Consider the following 24,522-nt stretch of genomic DNA (forward strand, 5'->3'; position numbering starts at 1 on the left):
TGCATCCCAGAAGACTGTGCCCGTCACCTGTCACCTGTCACAATACAGAGCAAAAAATCATTGCCTTCGTGTCAATATCTCTGCAGCAGTTCTGAGGTGATGGCTTTTTGCTGACCTTTGTGGTCTTCAGTCAATAACTGCGGGACCCAGAGATCACAAACTTTCCTATAGCCCAAGCTTTCAATCATCTCCTGTAGTGCACTGTGCCCTATTCCAAGTTTTCGGGCTATTGTGTCCACAGTCACGTGCCTGTCATCTTGAATGATCTCATCCACTCTTTCCTTGTTGCGTTCAGTTGAGGTTGTTCGAGGACAACCGCTCCAAGGCTCATCTTCGATGCTGGTGTTTCACCTCATCTTCAAACACTGCTCGCACCCATGCACACACTTCCATAAGCATGCTGAAGACTGGTGAATTTCTGCAGCAAGGATTTCCTCTTTCACAAGAAATTCGATGACAGCACGCTGACAAAACGACATATTGTCGACCACTTTGTTAGGAGTGATACTGATCACGTGATGCAAGCTATTGACATTACAAGACTCTCAAGGTTAACACAACAGCTGGTTCCACCTATCACCGTACTCTGTTTCGTCTGCTGTTCCCAGGTTGCATGCAAAAAAAAAGTTGCTCATGACTTTCGGTACGACCTACGTATTACTCTGCTCCCCCATGCATGCTACATGCCCTGCCCATCTCATCCTCCTTGACTTGATTATTCTAATTGTACTTGGCAAAGAGTACAAGTTATGAAGCTTCTCATTATGCAGTTTTCTCCAACCTCCTATAACTTCATCTCTATTTGATCCAAATATTCTGCTCAGCACCCTGTTCTCAAACACTTGTCAGACTCTGTTCCTCCCTTAATGGCAGCGACCAAGTTTCACACCCATGCAGAACCACAGGCAAAATTATGGCTTTGTATGTTCTAATTTTTATGTGTTTAGACAGCGGACAAGAAGACGAAAGGTTCTGCACTGAATGGTAGCAAGTATTACCTGAATTGAATTTCCTTTTCATTTCCTCTTGAATCAGGTTTTGATTTGTTATAGTTGTTCACAAATATCTGAACAGTGCCACATTATCAAAACATCTGTTTCCTATCTTTATGTCATGATTTTGCCTTGCATTCTGGTGACTGAGACAGCAACATGTACTTAGTTTTCTCTGTGTTTATTCTAGACCAACCTCCTTACTATCGTTAATTGATGTTCTGTGTTTTTCTTTATGGTATATGTATTATCACCCAGTAGATTCACGTCATCTGCGTAGATCAACAGCTAATGTGTCCCATTTAATTTCAGTCCAACTTGGTTTTCCTGGACCTGCCTAATGGCATATTCTAAAGTAAAGTTGAAAAAGCAGTGGCAATGAAGCCTCTTCTTGTTTTGGACCATTCCGGATAAGAAAATTATTAGACAAATGTTTACCTATATGGACTTTATTATACATTATGTTTAAACACAATTTAATCAGTCTGAGCTCATCAATTTTGTCTTTCAGGTATTCCCTCTTTTTATTCCTGAAATACCTACTGGTTTCAAATCTTGTATTTGTCAGATTATCCCCGTTTATTTTGCTTTGATCCTGTAACCATTGCAGTTTGGCTTGTTTCCTGTGGTGTAATAATTTTGGAATCTTTCATTGAACCATGGCTTATGCTTGTTCAATTCTTTGCCTGAAATTTTGATATTCTCTCTTAATAGTTTCCCACACTCTATTAATATCCACCTCAGTCTCTTAAATTTTCCAAAGCTGCGACCCTATTTGAGATTTCAACATGATACTGCTCTTTATCCTCTATCTTGTTCAGTTTCTTGAGTTTGAACCTCTCCACATGAATTCTGCATTGTTTGTTTACTCACTGCCAGTCTCTCCCAAAATTTTGCCACCACTAGGTAGTGATCAGTATCAGTCTGCTACTCTGCACTATTGGACATCAGGTATACTTGAATGCCATCACCTATCTGTCAAAATATGGTCAGTTTGGTTGTGCGTATTTCCATCAGGAGTTGTTGAATTTTATGATGTGCAACATACTTTTACAATAAGATTTTTGGATGTGGCAAAGTTTACTACTCTAACTCCATTTTTGTTACTAATTTCATGCAAACGCTCTTTCCCAGTTGTTGGTTTGAAAATTTCTTCCATCTACTTTGGCATTGAAATCTCCTAACAGAATCTTCAGTTGGTATTCATTGAATACATGTTCTAGTTCGTCATAGAATAGTACCAAATCTCATATCCATTTTCTTTAATTTAGGTCTTTTATCCAAAGAGTCTGTCCAGTTCTGAGGTATCTTGTGATCTTTCATAACAAGGTTATTTTTATGGTGAGGAGTCGTTAGCTGGAGGGCCACCCCTTGTCGGCTCTCCTCGAATGGTTTCCCCTCTCCCCCAAATATATTTGCATCTACCTTCCGTATCTGGAGGCCATTTCCTCCATCTGCAACCTGAGGACGCATTGTGCCGTGGTGGCAAGGGACCCACATGACATGGAACACACAGTAGAATGCAGAAACTAAATATTGACAGATTTCATGCTTGAACTAAAAGTCTAAAAGTTCAATAGAGTAGATTTCTGATTTAACATATTCACTTAGCATTAATTTGATTTGTCTCATTCTGGTCCGTCACACTAACAATAACAAAATAGATAACTTACAGTCCAGTGCGACACACAAGTTCACCACACTTCGGTCTTCACTCGCCTTACATGTTTTGATTCAGTAGAATCATCTTCAGAGGCGTACCAGTACGAGCAGGAAACACTGTCACATAAGATTTGACGTTATGCACTAAGGTTATAATTAGTGCTCACTGTATCACAATTTGCCCTTTGCATTCACGTTGACGTGTAGATTTACGTAAGATGTTGTTTCGTTTAGGCGTCTTTTCTGGGTATTCGATTGGAATTTCCCACTGCATGCAATGTGATGTTTACTTTTCTTGTTTCTTATTGTTAGTTGTGTAGTATACGTGCGTGCTGTGTCGTATGTATGTCGCACTGGACTGTAAGATATCTATTTTGTGATTGTTAGTGTGACGNACAATAAGAACACACAACGCAGAGAAATATCGACATCTCCTACCGTCCGGAGAAACAGCAACATGACCCAATGTTGGTTCACGATTTTAACATAATAACTAACTTTTTAAACACAGAAGAATTTGAACACAATTTTAAATACATAAGGAAGCTGTTTTAAGAAAAGTAAACATCACCTTGCGTGCAGTGGGAAATTCCAATCGAATACCCAGAAAAGACGCCTAAACGAAACAACATCTTACGTAAATCTACATGTCAAAGTGAATGCAAAGGGCAAATTGTGATACAGTGAGCACTATTTATAACCTTAGTGCATAATGTCAAATCTTACGTGACAGTGTTTCCTACTCGTACTGGTATGCCTCTGAAAATGATTCTATTGAATCAAAACATGTAAGGCGAGTGAAGACCGAAGTGTGGTGAACTTGTGTGTCACACTGGACTGTAAGTTATCTATTTTGTTACTTAGCATTAAATTTTGTTTAATTGTCTTATCACGTTTATTTATAAAAATAGATAAGGTAGAAAGGTAAAGCTATCCCTGTAACAGGCCGTGGAGGCCCATAGGGTTGTGAGACATCGAGGGTCCCACATTTTTTATACAGTCGGCTCACAGATGGTGGGAAGGTTGTCACCCTTACACGCCGGCCTCCATTTACCCCCAGGAACATTCCTGGTACTCATAGGCTTAAGAAAATGATCTAATGAAGGCCTTCATAATTTGCAGTCTTTACCAGATATTATGGTGAGAAAATTAAGGAAAATAACATGAGTAGCATGTGTTGGAGAAATTAAAGTTATATAAGGAATTTTAATATGAGAACGTTACAGAAAGAGACAGATTGTGAGACATATGTATAGATGAGAAGTTAATATTATAATAGGTAAAAAAGATAAAGTTGTCCCTGTGCTCAGCTAATTAAGCACTATGCCATTAAGGTGTATGGGGGAGTGGATGTCTAGACCCACAATTTCTTGACCTCAGCACTAGTTTGAGGTGAGTGGTCAGCTTCATACCCCTGCTGCTTTACCCCTGGGGAAAGAGCCCCAGGTGCCCGTTGAATAGGAGGCTGGGTGGGCCCCAAAGCCAGTCTGGATGATGTGGCGAAGAGAACATTCTTGACCCTACTGGGACTTGAACTCCAACCCGTTGGTCATCCAGCCCATAGCCAGTTGCTATATCGACTACACTATCCCAGCTTCTTAGTTAATATTTAAGGAATCTTAAATGGGGTGCAGTGATGTGGCTGGATCTATCTAGTGTAGGATATGGAACAGTATTGGCTTTTGTATACAAGGTAATGAACTTCTGAATTCTGTAAATGTTGGATTATTAATTAAGTGAATGAGTATTACTAGAATCTTGTGAAGGATTCTGCGTAGTGAGGTTTGTTTGCATTGGATATACAGGGCATTCAACCATCGAGGAAATCTTGAAGCAGCATCTAGCAGACACAGTGTTTCTCCCAGATTGCTGCTGTAACTACTAATAGCAGAATGAATCATTGGTGCTGGTAAACACGTGCTGTCAGGTGGTCTGATCTTGTCACTGCAGTAAGTCGCATTAATGGTCAGTCTTTTGTTAGAGGTGTTGGTAGGCGGTCGACATTTATACTGAAATGAAGTTCACTATTGAACAGCATGTGTTTACTGTCGACACTTTTACAAAGAGAGAAATCTTACAGAAAATGTATCTGTAAGTTTCGTCGTAAATATCCTGACTCACCAGTACCCACAAAGTCATGTGTATGCAAGCTTGTGAAAAAGTGGCATGTTATTTCATTCTGCAGAGGTTCAGTGCTGCGAGGATTATTCTTGTAGACTTTTCCCTTCTGTTTTCCCCAAAGATAAAAGTCGCAAAAACAGATCTGAGGATCTGGGAGGCCACAAACCCCTGCTTATTATTCTGTCTTCAAACACTTCCTGTATTGTGACCATGGTTGCATTAGCCATGTGTGCTGTAGCGATGTCTTGCTGAAAATACCCATATTGTCTTTCTTCAGCAGTGAGCTGACTGAAGAATGGATTCAGTATATCATTAACATAGCGGTCAGAGTTCATGGTTTTGTGAAAAAATAAGGGGCCAATGAATCACCACGGACTTACAGCACACTAAACCCCAACCTTTTCACTATGTAATGCCACTTTTTGTATAACGTGAGGATTTTCATTGCTCCATACTCATTGACATGGCCACTGACGTGAAACCACGCCTCATCAGTCATGAACAGAAGCTGTGCATCCACAATTCCATCGTGCACATTTTGCAGCAGCCAGTTGCGAAAGCGATTTCTTGCTGCATAATCTGGTTGTTTCAGCTCATGCACAGTTGTTATTTTATATGAGCAAAATTTGATTAATTTTGTGGCTGAGCACAATTTGATTTTGTGGCTGAGCGAAACAACCGTTTCCTGTGCTAAACATCTTACTGATTTTCGAAGACTGATCTATAGTCATGCCTCAATATCCTGAACCTTTTCTTCAGTCAGCATGATCCTCTTCAGTTGCTTCTTTATGACACACACTGAACCTATGGCCCACCACTTTTTCACTAGCTTGGATACGCACGACTTTGTGGGAACTGGTGAGTCATGATATTTACGATGAAACTTACAGATACATTTTCTATAAATTTTTTCCTTGCAAAAGTTTCGACAATTAACTCGTGCTGTTCAATAATGAACTTCATTTCAGCATAAATGCCGACTGCCTATCAACACCTTTAACAGTAAGTAAGTAAAGCTATCCCTCTAGCAGGCCATGAAGGCCCATAGAGTTGTGAGACGTTAAGGGTCCCACATTACCTTGACAATTGGCTCAAAGATGGCGGTAACGTCAGCCTTACACGCTGGCCGCGCTTCACTCCCCAGGAAAATTATTTAATTAATTCCTGGTACTCATTTCAGTTAGAGGCTGAGTAAACCCCAGGCCTCTTAACGTGACGCGTTTATCAGCGCTAATGACTCATTCTGCTACTGGCAGTTACAACAGCACTCTGGGAGAAATGTTCTTTCTGCTGTGTGTTGTAGCCAGGTTTCCTTGACCGTTGAGCAGTTCCTCAGTATAACATTCATCACTTCGTTTTGGCATTAATGCTGCCATATGTTGGGTAGCAGTTGTAATGTAAAAGACTGTATTTGTAGCTGCTGCACCACAGCATTAATGAATAACTTAGTATCTCTATCTTAATAGTGTCATTTTTGTCCGTCAGAACTTATTTGCTTTGATTGCTATGCTAGTTTATCTGTAAAATAGATTTTCATAGGAATGGATTATGAAGTACATACATACCAGTATTATACAGGTGTAGCAGTGTAAAGTGANCCTCTTAACGGGACGCGTTTATCAGCGCTAATGACTCATTCTGCTACTGGCAGTTACAACAGCACTCTGGGAGAAATGTTCTTTCTGCTGTGTGTTGTAGCCAGGTTTCCTTGACCGTTGAGCAGTTCCTCAGTATAACATTCATCACTTCGTTTTGGCATTAATGCTGCCATATGTTGGGTAGCAGTTGTAATGTAAAAGACTGTATTTGTAGCTGCTGCACCACAGCATTAATGAATAACTTAGTATCTCTATCTTAATAGTGTCATTTTTGTCCGTCAGAACTTATTTGCTTTGATTGCTATGCTAGTTTATCTGTAAAATAGATTTTCATAGGAATGGATTATGAAGTACATACATACCAGTATTATACAGGTGTAGCAGTGTAAAGTGATGTTTTGTAGAGGTCTACTGAAGGGATTGGGTTGAATAAAAAGGAACTTCATTGGAAGAGCAATAGTATAATAGAAATTGTGAGATCATTATTTTTTTAAAATATCTTTTTGAGTATGTAATACGGTCTTCAAATTACATTGAAAACTCTCCACAGTTCTTGACAGTAGTACTGTCATTTGCTTTAATTTTATCACTGATATGCTTTTTAAACTCCATGGTGGTGTGAGGTATGTTGACATAAACTTCAGATTTTAAGTATACCTGTGGGAAGAAGTTGGGTGCTGTCTGGTCAGGAGACCTAGACACGCAAGTAAGGAGACCTAGACAAGCGCGCGCACACACTGCTATGTGAAATGAGACTCACAGGAAACATGGCCGTCAAACAGTTCCTTCATTCCACAGCTGTATGTGCAGTTGTCCCATTGTGTTGGAATCAACCACTTGTGACATTTCAACCATGATTCAATATCACTGAGTCTGTGGGCATTGTGTAGCTACCTTCTTTAACCTTTAAGTGCCAAAGTGCCCCGATCGGGCCAGTGATGAGTATGGTCGTTGTGGCCGAAGTACCCCGTTTTGGCCAGTCGGGCATTTAAACTCTGCTAGTGGAAGCGCGCGCACACACTGCTAGTAGAAGCGCATGCACAGTCCTAAATATTTATTTTTAAATGTAGTAATTACCAGACAGACTTGAGTAAAACCATAATAGAGGAATTAAAATGATATCTAAGTGAACAACAGCAAAAACAAATATACCTATGAGTTATGACTAAACTCATCCATGAGCCAGTACTTTTATTGCAGATTCTGCAGATTAATGTGTTAAAAATATATAGTAAAATTCTACGTACATACCTTTTTTGTTGTTATCTGCTTGATGTATATATATANGGCACATTCCTCCTGGGACACCCTGTATATATATATGCTGAAATGAAATTACAGTATTTGATTTCACTATGAACGCACAAAAAACAGATTGCACTCTGTATCTCAGCCACGATGCAACTGTCTGTTCACGACCCTAGAAAGGGCAATAATCTCTTGCAGCCATAACGGAAGGTTTTAGCACTGAAGAAGGGACCCCTCTAGCTTTCTCTTGAATAGCTATTCTTTCGTTCTTCTGTCTTTTAGTCAAAAGATTCGAAAAACTGAAGAGTGTAAGCAGTGCTAGCAGGAGACCAAATGATTTTATTGCTTCCATTTGTTTTATGACACCAGGAACTGCTAAAATTTGTCAAATGTTACAAACAGAAATGAATTCATAATGCAAAACAACTCTGTGAAGAACTGGGAAACCATTTTTGCAGTACACATCAAAATTAAAAGAAAAAAATTGAAAATAGAGTATAACTCTTTGTATAAAAATTTTCAAATCTTCTGTTACAATATGCGACACTATGTTCTTTGCTGATACAAACAAAGTTAATTCCATCCATTTATCATAAAAATTTAGTTGGATAGAGCATTTTTAAACACAAAGCTTAAAATTGTTAAGCGCCCTAACAGGAACGGACATTTAAATGCAGAGTAGCAGTGGGCATTTAAATAAACTTCGGCCAGTTCAAGCTTACCACCATTTCAGAAGTCCGGCATTTAAAGGTTAAAGAAAGTATTGTCCGATAATTCCAGAGGCAGATGTGCCACACCAGACTGCAACTCTTTCACTGTAGAGGTTTGCATAAACCTGCTTGGTCTGTTCATTGCTCAAATGTTGGAAATTTTGTTTGTTGACATAGCCAGAGAGATGAAAGTATGCCCCATCAGATGTAAACTGTTTGTAAAGAATGCTTGTGTTCCGATCTTTAAAATGTTTCACCCATCTTCGAACACTGCTCGCACCCATGCACACACTTCCATGAGCATGCTGAAGTCTCTGGTGAATTTCTGCAGCAGGGATTTCCTCTTTCACAAGAAATTCGATGACAGCACCCTGGTGAAACGACATATCGTTGTTGGCCATTTTGTTAGGAGTGATACTGGTCACGTGATGCAAGCTGTTGATGTCACAAGACACACAAGACACAACAGCCGGTTTCACCTACCACTGTACTCTCTTTCGTCTGCTGTTCCCAGGTTACAGGAAAAAAAATTGCTCATGACTTTCTGTACAACCTACGAACATGACCTTGCACACAGCACTATTTCCTAAAAACATGTTTCATGGTATGCTTATGCACAGTTTTGGCCATAGGGTCAAAATTTACAATGGAGAGTGGGGAGTGAAGCTCATATCACTGGATATGCAGGTCTATCTACCTTTCAGTATATTCAGAAATGAAGCAGAATGTAATAAATGTAACGAATTTACACAGACACAAAACAGACACAGGTCAGCGTGGATCATCATAGAGCAGTCATCAAGCATTCCCAGGGCTTAATGTATTTTCCTTCCATTTGGATTAATTATTGCTAAAATGTTTGCTCTCATTTTCAGGGAAGAGAAAGTAAAACACAGAATACTTCGCATATTCAAAATTTGGGATGAACGTGGTATATATGATGAAGCCTTCATATCTGATCTCTCGGGACTTCTGAGTACAACGACCAAGAAAACGAGTACTGAAATGGTCACTGACACTTCAGATTTTCAGGCAAGGAGATGCAAATTGTCATATATGAACATAAGATAAGTTTTTACTGTGTTTGCATTTTCAAAAATTTTCTTGCATTCATTTATAATGTAAATGTCGGTCAGCATAAGTTCACAAAAGGTAAATATAGCTGCTTAGAATGATGCTTCATCTGAATTGTAATATAAGCCATTCATCAAACTCCCCATTAAGAAAGAAACATCAAAGCATGCCCTTGTCCTATCAAATGCAGACAAATGAAGCAGAGAGTGCCTGGAAATTGTGTCTTCTTATTGGGTTTGTCTTTCAAGACATTCAGGACCCAGTAGCCATAGTGACTAACAGGTTAATGCCTTACTGTAGGTGTTAATACACCCTTTGGGTCTCTCCCTTGTGTAGAGGAAGAGTGTCTACATTTTAGTATCTGAGTATTGTATTAGGAATAATATAAATGTTTTCTGTGCAAGTTTTATGTCTGAACAGGGAATTTGCTCCACCTTGAGGTAGAAGTGTTTATCATGCCTGTGCAGAGGTGTTTTAACCCGTTGCCGTGGTTCGTCGTGTATGTTTCGTCAGGGATTTAAATCGTCTGGGGGGGTTCGACGTGTATGTTTCGTCCAGCTGCACACGTATGTTATAACGCCCATAATAATTGATGGTTTTGCTGTAGATTGTTAGATTTTTCACTGGCCTGTTGTCAGGAGGACTGTATTTAATGACACACGCGTTTAAGAGCGCTAAGTCGTCGTTACATATGCCTGTCTTGCAGCAACGTTCCTGTGGCTATTGCGAGCTGTTTCTGTTATGAATGATGTGTTTTGTTTGCTCTGAAGCTATAAACACCAGAGACTGATATGTGCTGGTGTTNCATGTTCCTATCTCATAGAATTTAAGAACAATGATGAATAAATAATTTTCGAGCAAAATTTAAATGGCCGGCTGAATATATTACCGCAGGAGCCGCGGCCGCGGAATTTAAATGACCACGTCAAAGGTTTAATATGTGGTTAAAAAATGTTTATGAACTCCTCCAAATGAATTATACAGTGCAACCTTAATATTACAAGAATTTATAAACCTTCAAAAAATGTTCCTTCCAGCTTATACTTGTAATATCCAAAAATGGTTTAAATGTGTAAGTAGGCAATCCAGTTACACACAATGTGACACTAAGGTTTCTATGGCAATGTATGTGTGTGGCAGTATTTCTTCGTCTTTGAAGTTATCACAGGGATATGAAAACAACGAAGAGCCATTCGGCATTCTCATTATTATTAGCATTATTGGAACAGAAGAGTTGAAGGTTTTCTTAAACTAATGTCACAACCTCAGTGAAACTGTAACAGTATACACAACTGATATGGGTGCCAGGACAAAAGGGCATAAAGAGAAAGAAATTGCTGGTTAGTTGGCAAAAACAGGTTATGAACATCTACCTATATGACCTGGAATGGCTTGCAGTATCTTGAAAAGAGTTGCTAAGCAGGCCATCAGGGTTTAGTTTAACAGCAGATGTCAGAAGTATTGACAGTCCACATCTGGACAATAGCATGCAGATGGTTTCACTAAGCAGCCCTCTATTAATAGAACTAGGGAACTACTGGCTTTGAATAGCAAGTAGCTGGAACTAAGACTATGTACAGGACATTGTCATTTGAAGGGACACCTGTCCAAACTGGGACTGATAAATAGTCCAAACTGCAAATTATATCATAATAAAGAAGGACCCACCTTCCCTACATGTCCTGTATGATGGAGGTTGTAACATAATTAAGATTTCATGATGAAACCAAGGGGCTAAATATTAGAAAGGGGATGCACAGTAGATCAAAGACAGTCACAATGCAAGGGTTGTTTAACATTCATACCTTTAGTCTAGTATAATCTGATCTGTTATGTATGAAATGATAGAACATAATCAACTATATGATGTGCATCACTTGTAAGCTTCTTAACAAAAGTAGGAGAGAAACAAATTCTGTTTTGTTCTAATGTAAGTTCATTCCGTTTTTAGCCTCCTGTACTGATTGCCAAGATTCGCAGCTGCAAGAAGCTGGAAGACGATACTGATCTGAAATTGAAGAGGCTGAATGAAAGTCGTCTCTCTTTCTCAGATGCAGATGCTTTATTTAGTCATTTGAAAGGTATTGCATGAAAATTTTAGATAAAGAAACACTGTGCGTGTTTTGGTATCAGTAACATTATTTCTATTGCATTAAACTGCAGGTTGCCGTAATGTTACAGATAGGAGGCAAGGGGATGACATAGTTGCAGAAGTTGATGAAGGTGTCAGCAAAATGCAGGGATTTGTGAGAGCTTTGGAACTGGAGATAAAAGAGAGGAATGTTCTTATCGAATTACTTGAACATGCTGATGCCTTCTACGAAACTCAAAAAGGAGAGGCTAAAGTTGTAGCCAATGTGAGTATTATATCAGTACTGACAAACTGTAATATTTTTTTGTAATTCAAGACAGTGATTCATAGATCTAGGAGCCACTAACTAACCTACCAGAATTTAGTTTGAGCTGAAACTTGACAATGTCTCCTCGCTGAATATAAATGTGTCCAAGAAAGCAGGTTGCAACAAGGAAAACAGCTTATTTCACATTGAAGGGTTGACCCATTCTAATGATTCAGTAGTTCTTATTCCTAGTTAGATGTTACTGTTGTCTGTGGAATAACTGTAAACAGTCAAGGCATTACTGACTTATCGGACTTTGACCATCCAAGAACACAGTGTGTTGGAAACTGAATCTTTTTCCATCTTTAGGGGAGAGGGTGGGAGACACTCTGTTGGGTCTGTCTGAAGGTAAAACTGTGTACTCATGGCTTGTTATTCAGTGCACACACTTGAATATTTGATTCATTGTAGGGCTCCTAAAAGTAGTGAGTACAAATTTTTGGAGTTTTTAATATATTTGTATAATTATGCAGTATTCAGTCTATTAGATCGGGTTCCATTTCATACAGATATTATTCATTCGTATCTTCATTAAATTAATGTGTGTATTAATACTGTTTTGTTGCAGGCCTACAGGAATTTTGGTAGCCGTGTAAAGAATCTGAAGCGTCGTCTCGATGAATTGATTCCCACACTGAAGGACATCAGTCCTGTCCCATCTCCGGACATTAATGCTCCGTCTCCATCACCAGATTCAGATATTGAATTGCCAGGCGAAAATGACAATACAGGTTGAGTTTACTGACAAGGGTTTTATTACTGGATCTTACACTTTGTGACAGTCAAACCTCTTCTGAAATATATACTAGCCTTCTTATTAATGAAGTTGTAAGCTAAGTTTCAAGTACTATAAATTTCTTGTTTGAAGTTTTTATGCATTCATTGCCTGAAGGCATAAAATGAATGTACAATGAGGAAGCTGTGACCATATATTTGCATTTCATCTCTGTGTCTGTTGCACAGATTTAGATAAACTTTTGCATAAAGGTATTACATCAAAAGTTGTTATGCTGATGGTTTCTCTCAGTTCAGCACTATGCTTTCTTTTAAGCCGAAATCAGACATTCTCAGTTTTTGTGGAAATCTTATCAAACAACTGGTAAAGTGTAGATGTAATTAAAATCAACACTTTCCATTGGTCTTCCATCTCTCTCTTGGGATGAAAAGGCTTAAAAAGAGTCTCCCAAAACTAGGGCTTTGAACACAAAGCATAAAATGTGAACCTTACGTCCTTAAATGCTACTTGACATTTAACAACTCCTATGCATCACTAAACTCCCACCATAATTATTTTTAATTGAAACTCAGTTGTGGAATATGTAATCAGTAATACAAGGTACTATCCAAAAGTTCCTGAAATCTATATAAATAAAAATGTAAATGTTCGTTTGTTCAGGATCTTAAATCCCCGAAAGTTCTTCACCGATTGCTTTGAAATTTTGACACAACATTGCATTCGGATACGCGCGTGTTTTTATATATCTATTATATAGATGTCACACCTGTGACAGGTTGATTGGTTGTTAAAATACTATTTGTACTCAATATTAATATACCGTAACGTGTTATATATCGTCCATCGCTGCGCAATGCCTACAATTGAAATTGTTGAGTTCCCACAGCGACAAATCGAATACCAACAGATCGTTGCCTGGGAATAACCATGGCAACGAACTGTTGAAACAGCACAGAAATAATGCATTTCTGTGGCAACGAGCACAGAACACGTGAAATCGAATCCTGGGCGAAAGTGCCCTCTATTGCATCCGAAACCAGGTTATAATAATCCAGCTCTGAAGAGTTTGTTGGTGATACTGGACATGATAATAATTGTACTCGCTGGTGTAGAAGTGAGCGTTCAATAACTTATTCGCTGAATCCGAGACGTACGTGGAAGTTATTTGTCACACTGAATAGGAGACACGTGACCACAACAATGTTACATAGGTAACACGCAACATATTCTTATTATCAAAGTACATGTAAATAATGCAACAATTTAAGAGACATCAAGAATATGTCACTCACTAAAATTGTATTTTAATACTTTATGATGTTAAAATCATTAAAGATATCGATCTATCTTCTATCTATCTTCTTCTTCTATATAAATAAAAATGTAAATGTACGTTTGTTCAGGATCTTAAATCCCCGAAAGTTCTTCACCAATTGCTTTGAAATTTTGACACAACATTGCATTCGGATACGCCCGTGTTTTTATATACCTATTATATAGATGTCACACCCGTGACAGGTAAAAACATGTCACATGTTTGGAATCCAGGAGTCACTTCCATAGTAACGCTGGAACAGACCGTTGCATAGGTAGCGACAATAGCGTTCCCACAGAGACAATGCAATAAGAATGGGTCGTTGCATAGGAATCGTGGAATCAACAAAGCAGCGTTTCCCCGGTGATAGACAACAGAGGGCATTATATAGCAACCGCCGAGGTATAAATAGCCCATCTTCGACACAGAGCAGTCAGTCTGAAATTAACCGCCGTTGATAGCGAAGCGTTGATAATGATTGAATATTTGCACTTAGAAATCACAAACAAAGTTCTCAATCAATATGTTGCGTGTTCTAGAGTCGGCAAACCAGACAATCTCTATCTGCACAGACAATGGAACAACAAAAAATTTTTGTATACCCACAAGCATTGTGAAATTAAACATATTAGAAATGTGCGCTTTATCTTTTCTTTCTTTTCCATTTAACCAGACTGAGCCACAGCAACGCATGGCCGGGTACAGCTAGTATATTAATAAAAACTATTATGTCTTACCTGGATCTTATTCTGCACCATCACCTTCAAAGTAGTCCCCTTGGGAGCGCATACACTGATCCCAGCGTTTCTGCCACTTGAAATGCATCCTGGAAGTGATTCTATGTTAGGGATGTTTAGTACCGTCTGCATTTCCACATGAATTTCCTCAACTGTATCAAGTCTTCACCCCTTCAACTTGATTTTCATCTTTGGGAAGAGAAAGAAGTCGCATGGAGCTAAGTCTGGCAAGTACGGTGGGTGGGGAACAACTGCCATCTTGTTTTTAACCAAAAATTCCTGTGCAGTGTAAGCCATGTGCGGTCATGCATTGTCATGGTGGAGTACCCTGTCGTTCATGTGGCACTTCTCTGGACGTTTTCTCCTCATGTCCTCCCTCAAACACCTTAGAACATCGTGATAGAACTCTTTATTGATTGTCTGAGCAGGAGGGATGAACCCCTTATGAACAATCCTGTCAGTATCAAAAAAACAGATCTTGCTCTTGACTTGTCAAACTTTTTTTGGCCGAGGTGAAGAAGGGCTCTTCCATTGTGATGATTGCTGCTTACTTTCAGGATCGTAGCCATAACTTTCGTCACCAGTGACATCTTTCAAAAGAAAGTTTGGATCCTCTTGAAGCTGTTGTTGAAGTTCCCTGCAGTCTTCCAAGTGATGCTGCTTTTTTCATTTTGCAGCAGTTGTGGCACAAACTTCACCGCAATCCTCCTCATGTTCAGTTGCTCTGACAAAATTCATTAACATGTGCCATAACTTAGTCCAAAGATGTTACAGAGGTCTTGATTGGTCAGTCTACGATCTTGCAGAATCAGATCCCTAACTTTCGTGACATTTTCTGGTGTGGTGCCAGTTGACGACTGTCCTGAACGGTCGTCATAATCAGTCGATGTTCGGCCATTTTTGAAACACTTAAACCAGTCGTAAGTTTGTGTCTGGCCTAAACTGTTGTCACAAAAAGCTTGCTTCAACATTTGGTGCGTTTCTGCTGCAGTTTTCCCAAGTTTAAAACAAAACTTTATACAGACACACTGCTCTCTCAGGTCAGCCATCGCAAAACTGCAAACTCATGGAAACACAACAATGGATATACGTTCACCAACAATAAACCCAACCACTCAACTCAATGCCGCTTACCACACTGATTCAAGAAGGGTGTGTGGGGAGACACCTAGTGGTATTTTGATGTACTCATAACCATTCATGCTCAGAATCCAAATTTTGGGAACTTTTCGATACACCACATAATTGTGGTCATGCCATTGCACCAGACATTATTTTCACTTAGAGATTAAATGAGATTAAGTGGAAATAGTGTGTGGGGGAATGGCATGATCACAGTTAACATAACTGCAAAGTTATCACAATGAACTCAACGGCATACACCATTTGAACACAAATATACATAATTATGTTTTACTTACATATGCTTGTCAAGTATGTATGTTGTTCTAAGGTGTTTAACATATCCTGTATTGATGTTTTTACAGGATCAATTGGTGACTCTTTCTTTAATTCGTTTAATGCAAAAGCTCATCCTATCAAAACAGTTTTGCAAGATGAAACACAGCCACAGCAGCAACAGCATTCATTGGACAATTGCTTCACAAGTTTCATGGGAAGCACATCTCTACCATTTGATATACAGGTTTGTTTAGTCATAGAAAATGTTTAATTGATCACACCCAGGTACAGTACAGTGGCTTGATTAGAATATTAAGCAGAAAAGCTTGGCTGAAGGGAATTTAGCACAGAGATAATGGGGCTGTGTCCATAGAAACTTAACACCAAAGGAACAAATATTTTACATTGAGAAATATTAAGGGGTATTGATATTGTGGTCTTCTGCGTTATGCGCTGTATAGTCTGGTATAAGTAACACCAACAACAAATATAATAGTAATAATAAAAGTAACTGGTAACATATTTACAACTGCAGAGAATAAAGAATTCTGACTCAACAGTGAGTTGATCATATGAGCATGCTCACATGAGTCTGGCATGCCAACCATGAGCTGTGTTATTACATGTCACTGATTGATTATGAATTTACATTACCTAAATGTGACGTTAATAATACTAGATTTGTAGGACTGGAACTCTATACATCAGCAAATTAGGCTTTATGAGCTGGAACTCCTTGTTTAATATAAAAATTGATTGTTGTTTGCATTTTAATATTTAATGGAAATTTAATTGATCACTTTGTGTGTTTACATTATCTTGCAATTAATTGAAATTCATGAAATACGTGAACTATGTATTATTGCATAGAGGTTATAGATCTTCATCTAAGTGAAGATGGAAAGGAAGATGATAATTATATTTCTCTGATAACAGAGAAAGAACCAGTGACAACAATTGAATCTTTGCAAACCTCTGAAGTGACGTGAGGTGAATATATTGTCATGTGTTAGGCCGTGACTAATAATAACGGGTTCTGGATTGGATGACTCCATTTATTAATGCCTTCCTATACAGTCTCTCTTAATCACAATCAATTATAGCGCTATTGCTAATCTACCTACTTCACAAATCACTAGGGTGCACTAAGACTTCTCAGTCTTCATGAGTCATATCCTGGCAATGGATTTGTAACAGTCTCACTGTAAGTACAGAATATATCAAGTCGTCTTCTCACAGGCTAACTCCTTTGTGCTCTTTTTTTCTTACTCTCGTTCTTTCACAACTACTAGCTTTGGAAATCGACTCTCTCTCTCTCTTCCCCCCCCCCCCCTTTTCACAGACCCCATGGAAAACACCGTTTCTCAATGAGTTGTAGGGGTATTTACCACTCCCTTGCCTAGAAATGGACATCCAATTGTTCCATGGTATGCTTAGGCAGGAATGTGTTTAGTGATCTGTTGCCTAGCAATGGGCTTGGCATGGACCACATAGAAAACACTTCTTGCAATACCTTTTCTCTTGTTGCATGCTCATATTTTAGGCGTTGCCTAGAATTTTTTTTTTAATTCTCTTAGTGAGGGGTGGAGTCCAACTGGGTCCACTTGGCATGGTGGCCACTGATTGGCCTATTGTACTGAAGTACTCGGAGAAGACCCACACCAGCTCCACTTTGTCCACCACAGATCCACTTGACCAGACCCGGGATTGAACCTGGGCCGCCGCAGTGGGAAGCCAGTGACTAACCGCATGAGCTATGGCGTGGCCATAGAAATGGGTTTACACATCACATTCCTCCCTCCTTAAGGCTACTTGTCCTGGATAGCCTATCGGTGTGTCACTGTTCCTTCCTTTCTGAGGTTTCTGCTTGTGACATCTCACCTTTAAGTTGCTTGGGTTTTTTTCTGTGGTGGCTCCTCTCCAACTGCTCCCACTGCTCCCTCCTTAAGGTTACTCACCCTAAGCGCCACTCTGCTAGGGTACCAATAGATCAGGTGTATCACCATCCTGGGCAAATGTACCGAGTGGCCGGTGCTCCCACATTTCCAGCTCTTCTTATGCCAAAGCCACGAGTAGGTTCTTCTGTTTTGGAGGTGGCTGACCCTTCTGTGGTGTCCAATTCAAGATTTTTCATAATGTGACAGAAGATCCAGCTATTTGCTTTTGTGATATCCAGCCTGATGGTTTTCCTGTACATCATGATGAATTCCTTCTTGCTTTGTAGCTGCTATCTCAGGCCTTGGTCCCTTATGCCACTGTTGCATTCTGGTCCCTTCCGGTCTGTGTTCTAAAACATCACTCCTTTTTGGGTTCTTGGTGCAACATCATCTTTGTTTTGTCCCTTACACCCAGGTCCCATGCCGTGCTACTCTTGCATGGCGGGTCGTCCATCTGTGGGCAGCAGCCAGTTTCTTCCGGGATCCACAGTTTCCCTGGGTCCTTACCTCCAGCTGACCACAGTGGCCTGCAGCTCGATGCCAGCCCCCATGCAACTTATTTTGTGCTTTGCCAGTTTCTACTGTGACATCTTCCTTAGGGTTCTTCTGATGCTCCAGATTCCATTTCTTCTGGACTTGCCTCCACCTTTTCTGAATATGCCTCCATTACTTCTTGGCAGACCATTTTTTCTCACCAGTCATTCACTCTGGCTTTCATCCTTTCATGATGGGCATCTAACTTGGATATCATCTTGTGGTTAGCTTCTGTCCTGGCTTGGTTGGTTTCCATCTTGTCTTGAATGGCTTCCAGCCTTACCTGATTGGTGGCCATCTTGGCTTGCATGGCTTACATTTCTGCTTAGTTGGCATTTGCCTTGGTTTGCAACCTGCAGTCATCTCAGTCAGCTTCCATTTTGGCCAGCATTTTTGCTTAGTTGGCATCCATCATTTCTTGCATGGCTTTCAGGAGTTCCATGTTTTCCATGGTGCTGTAACTGCACAATTCAATCTTCAACCTAATGCAGTTACCAGTCAGACCCCTTCTGACACCATTACTAGGACTTGCTGAGTCTTAACAGTCTTCACTAGTTGTATCCTGGCAATGGATTTATAACAGTCTCACTGTAACTACAGCACCCATCAAGTATTCTTTTTGCTTGTTGACTCCATTGTACTCCTTTGTACATCCTCAGTCCTCATTCTCATTCTTCCACAACTACTAGCTTCGGAACTCGACTTTGCACAGACCCCACAGAAAACACCGCCTCTCAGCAATTCATAGGGGCGTTTACAGCTCCATTGCCTAGAAATGGATGTCCTGTTGTTCCCCGGTACACTTCTGTGGGAATGTGTTTAGTGACCCGTTGCCTAGCAGTGGGCACAGGGCGGACCACATAGAACACTTCTTGCAATACCTTTTCTGTTGTATGCGCATATTTCGGGCGTTGCCTAGAAATTGGTCTGCATGTCACAATACTTATGTTAGCTTGGAAACAAATTGATGACATCAGGAGGAATATGGACAAACTGAGATAGTTCACTACTTCCTGTGAATTTGTTTTTCATACAGCTTGCCTCCCTGTCATTCTTGACCAAGGAATCCATTCAGTATTGATACAAGGGTCATACTGAAAGTCATGAGAAATAGTTTTTTGTAAAGTAACATGCTTTATTATTGACAAACCAAATACACCACCTCAATCTACAGACCTTTCTTTATTTTTCCACATAATCGCCGCTTCTTTGTACACATTTCTCCCAGTGTTGTGGGAGTTTGAAAATTCCCCTTCTGTAAAATTCCGTTCCAGCCATCCGAAGACACTGATGCACTGCTTTCTGAATTGCCTCCCTTGTCTCAAAACGTCCACGCAGCTGATCCTTCACAAATCTGAAAAGATGGTAGTCGAAGGGTGCCAGATCAGGGCTGTAGGAGAGGCGTGGAAGAACTTCCCACCCCATCTTTGCAATTGTTTCCAATGTGAGGTGAGTGGCGTGGGGGCGAACGTTGTCATGCAGGATGATGATGTTTCGTCCCGGACGTTTATCGCACAATGCACAACGGAGCTTGTGCAGTGTCTGGATATAACGAGCAGCATTGATGGTTTGCCCAGGTTCCAGGAATTCGGCCAGAATAAACCCCTCTGTATCCCAGAAGACTGCCCATCACCTTCGCAGCTGATGGCAGTGTCTTTGCCTTCTTTTTTGATGGAGAATGCAAATGGTGCCATTTCGTTTCAGGCTCAAAATGGTGAAACCAGCTTCGTCACCTGTCACAATACAGAGCAAAAAATCATTGCCTTTGTGTCGATATCTCTGCAGCAGTTCTGAGGTGATGGCTTTTCGCTGACCTTTGTGGTCTTCGGTCAATAACCGCAGGACCCAGCGAGCACAAACTTTCCTATAACCCAAGCTTTCAAGCATCTCCTGTACTGCACTGTGCCCTATTCCAAGTTTTCGGGCTATTGTTTCCACAGTCACGTGCCTGTCATCTTGAATGATCTCATCCACTCTTTCCTTGTTGCGTTCAATTGAGGCTGTTTGAGGACGACCACTCCAAGGCTCATCTTCGATGCTGGTGTTCCCATCTTTAAAACGTTTCACCCATCCTCGAACACTGCTCACACCCATGCACACACTTCCATAAGCATGCTGAAGTCTCTGGTGAATTTCTGCAGCAGGGATTTCCTCTTTCACAAGAAGTTTGATGACAGCACGCTGGCAAAACGACATATTGTCGACCATTTTGTTAGGAGTGATACTGGTCACGTGATGCAAGCTATTGACATCACAAGACTCTCACGGTTAACATAACAGCTGGTTCCACCTACCACCATACTCTCTTTCGTCTGCTGTTCCCAGGTTGCATGCAAAAAAAAGTTGCTCATGACTTTCAGTACGACCTACATAGATTGAGAGAGAACTCAATCAAAAAAGAAATAACTGCAGGCAGTCATTATTCTTCTGTAAATGAAAGATATACATTTTACATAAATGACTTTTTGAAATGGATACATTATTATAAATTGTGCTGTGTTGCAGAAAAGCCTATTCAGTGAAACCAGTACAGAGGGTTTGTTATCCCCTTCTCCTATACCAGCATTAGATGATCCAGGCGGTGTTCCATTGCTTTCCACAACACCAGCATCAGAGGTTGGTTCCCTGTGTGATATTAAATATTTGAAAGTTATTTAATTACTTATATTATGACCATCAACACAAGTAAAATGGGAATATCTTCAATAAAGACAATTGGTGCTGGTGTTTAATATAAACATAACTCTGTTACATGTTTTGACCATATAATTGGGTCATCATCAGGCACTTATGAATATAACTCGAGTGATTATATTTGTACAACTGTTACTGTTGTTGTATGTGGAATTTTATTTCTTTTTAAAGGGTAAGCCAATTGAAGTAATAAACTCAAGAACGAAGCCCGATGAAGGATTCAACATCACTGAGTTCTTGAAGTCTTTGATTCCGTCAGGAAGCAGTCCAATCATTCCAGGTCTTAATGTGGATCCAACTCCGCAGAGCACAGTTCCACAGTCAGCACCAAAATCCATTTACAGTCCAACTACAGAACTGAACACAACAGACCAGTATGATTATCCTGGAGACACATCATCCACTCCTCTACAACCTCCCCCATTGCCACCAAATTTATTTTCTTTAGAAGAACCATCTTACAAATATGACCAATCAATTGAACGAGAGGAAGATGCTTGGAACACTAAATTACCCCCCAAATTTCCCACTTGGGGTGATACTGCCCCAGGTTGGGAAAGAGAAGAAAGTGACAAAACAACTGAGTGGATGCCAGTCATGCCCCCAAACAAGGTTCCACCACTCTCCTTGGACACTCCAGAGTCGCCTCCCTTGTATGAGAAGGAGGGTTTCAGTGATCCAGTTGAATATGATGATTCCGTGGTTGAACCTGATCTGATGTCCAGCAGTGGAGATGTAGATCACCGCACACTGGTGCAGTTGCCACAGATCAGTCATACAAAAGATACTGATTGTCGAATCCAACTCCCAGTGAAACACATGAAGGATACAGATCACCGTGTGATTCTGCCTGTCACTACAGCAAATCATGCCAAAAAAGATATGGACCACCGCCCAATGATACCTCGTAAGAAGGATGTGGACCATCGTAATCTTATTAGTTTGACTGGTTCTCCTGTACGTGATCATTCAACATTGCATCCTCCACCCACTCCTCCATCTTTAAACTGGTCTCATAATGACCAAGATTATCGTACTACAGTAACAGCCAGTAACTTAGGCAAGAAGGAAATGCTGCAACAGAGAGATCAGGATTACAGGTTACACCAGCCTCATTCTATGGTCCGCAGGCAGCTAGACGAAACCCAAGATAATGTCGAAAGCGTGGATATGGAGATGAGCGATGAGGAAATGATAGATGACATTGCAAGCGAGAAAAAGGAAGCAATGATGGAAAAAGATAAAGGTTTTGAAATGTCTCAAAATAATAAACCTGTTATATCGTTCAACATAAACAGTCATTCAAAGGTTTTAGCCAATTCACCACTAAATGAAGTAAAAGAAGAACAAATAAGACACCGAACTCGTATATATGGCTGTCAGAAGATACCAACTATAAGTGGCATAGGAGGAAGTACACATTCTCCACGTGGAATGGGACCTCGTCCACGTGTACCACTTCTGACAGCCCCTCCAGTTGTCAAGAGGCTTCCCCCTCCTAACTTACCAAGGGGTTTCAGACCTTCCATGATGGCTCCTCCACCACCCCTTCCACCTCTCCCTCCTCATGTAGGCCTATTACCACAGCCAGAGAGTTTCAATGTAACAATTGAAATAAAACCTCAGTCAGAAATTGAATCCTGCAGTGAAGTTCAAGGCAATGTGTCTTGTGTAGAATTTGCAGTGGAAGAGGAAGTAACCACAGAATCACTACTGCCGCCACCACCACCACCACCTCCTCCTCCACCCCCACCCCTATCCATATCAGAAACTGTTGTGGGAGTACAGGAGAAACCAGCAATAAAAGTGAATAATGATATGAGAAAGTGGAGTGCTGCTGATCCAGACATAGAAAAGGAGAGAGCTGAAGTGGACCTTGGCAGTACTGTTACAGAAGGTGTGCAGACAGATGAAACTGCTGGAGACTCCCCAAATCGTAAAAAGGAAGAAGCAGCTGAGGAAACTATAACACAGGACAAAACTATTACAGAAACTGAACCTGTTGCAAAAATAACAAATGAACCTGTAGTTAAACATGTGGAGGTAGATGGCAGTGAACATTGGATGAATAATGAATTAGCAGAACTTGAGCAACTTGATATGGGCAGAACAGAGCAGGACAGGGGCCAGAGAGGCCGAGGTCGTTTATTCAAGACCTTTCCACATGGGGGATTTATGCCAAGGGCAAGACCAATGTGGAATGGACCAAGACGTGGTGGTCCTCCTGTCCGATTTCCCTTCCGGCCTCCTCTTGATAGACCGTTTGGTAGAGGACATAGAGGAGGTTTTAGGCCTTTCAGGGGAAATCGTGGGCATTTTGGTGGATGGTGAATTTTATGGTGAAAATGCATGACCACCATTAAGTGATTTTACAAAATGGAGACTAGTTAGAAATTCACAGTGACAAAAAATGTAAACTTTTTTTTCCCTTTTTCTGGTTCTCTACCCTTACATCCAAAGAAATACTGTGAGCTTTTAGTTTTAAGAGAGACTTATACTTATCTTATATTCCTATTGGAAGACAAAACTTAATAGGTGATCTTGAAAAAATGTACAACACAAATTATTTGTATTTAGTTTTCCTGGACACACAGAATCTGTAACAGAAGATCCTAATATCATGTTTAACAAGGAAGATGTTTGCAGTTGATGAGCCCATAATTATCATTTTGAACTGTAACTTCATAGCTCACAAAAGCACATGTAAAGTGCAGACATATACATTCTTGCACATACACATATCTCATCTTTAGTTGTTTGTGTTTTGTACCTGAATGGCATATAGTGGATTTTTCCTTACAGGGTGAACTTAACATTAAGTTGATGTGTTAGATGGTTGTCCAAATAATTCATCAAATGAAATACGCTGAACATGTAATAATGAAACATGCTTTGTTGTTGTGTTCAGTCATTGATATTTCATTTTTTATATGCCAGTCCAACTAATTGTTATGGTTCATCAATAGATACAGTTTATAATGAATAGATCTTGGAAGTGTGATTCACCCAGTTCCATTCATAAAACCAGGTACATGTAAATGATGATAATGTATAGAAATTGTAATTGGATATTTAGGACAATGTTAGAAGCTCACTGTGCAAATTGTATGTACAGTTGGCAGTTGTTGCCTACAGTCTGCAAGTTTCCATATGGGTGGAAAAGATTTTTTTTCAAACTTTATGCACTTTCCTGTTTGCACGTACTTTTAGGTTTTAATTGATTGACATAGAATGCTTATAACATATATTACATGTTTAAGTGTGTTGTTAATGTGTGGTATTGTTACAGAGTAATTATATTTGCCATATGGTAGAGTATATGTACCTCTTCTGTAAAATGTGTGGTCAAGTATTTATCCCTACA

General features: G+C 40.0%; 1 protein-coding gene across 1 annotated transcript in view; it reads left to right on the forward strand.

The window, feature by feature from the left end:
* Positions 1–23,489, forward strand: part of LOC111866631 — a 40,197-nt gene extending 16,708 nt beyond the window's left edge. Inside the window, exons 4-10 of the mRNA XM_023855764.2 lie at positions 9,207–9,363; positions 11,357–11,486; positions 11,569–11,762; positions 12,373–12,535; positions 16,080–16,237; positions 20,970–21,080; positions 21,330–23,489. Of these exons, the coding sequence (XP_023711532.1) occupies positions 9,207–9,363; positions 11,357–11,486; positions 11,569–11,762; positions 12,373–12,535; positions 16,080–16,237; positions 20,970–21,080; positions 21,330–23,489 (3,073 nt within the window). The remainder of the gene's footprint in view (positions 1–9,206; positions 9,364–11,356; positions 11,487–11,568; positions 11,763–12,372; positions 12,536–16,079; positions 16,238–20,969; positions 21,081–21,329) is intronic.
* Positions 23,490–24,522: the final 1,033 nt, after the last annotated feature.

Source organism: Cryptotermes secundus, unplaced genomic scaffold, assembly GCF_002891405.2.
Source record: "Cryptotermes secundus unplaced genomic scaffold, Csec_1.0 scaffold967, whole genome shotgun sequence".
Taxonomy (NCBI): domain Eukaryota; kingdom Metazoa; phylum Arthropoda; class Insecta; order Blattodea; family Kalotermitidae; genus Cryptotermes; species Cryptotermes secundus.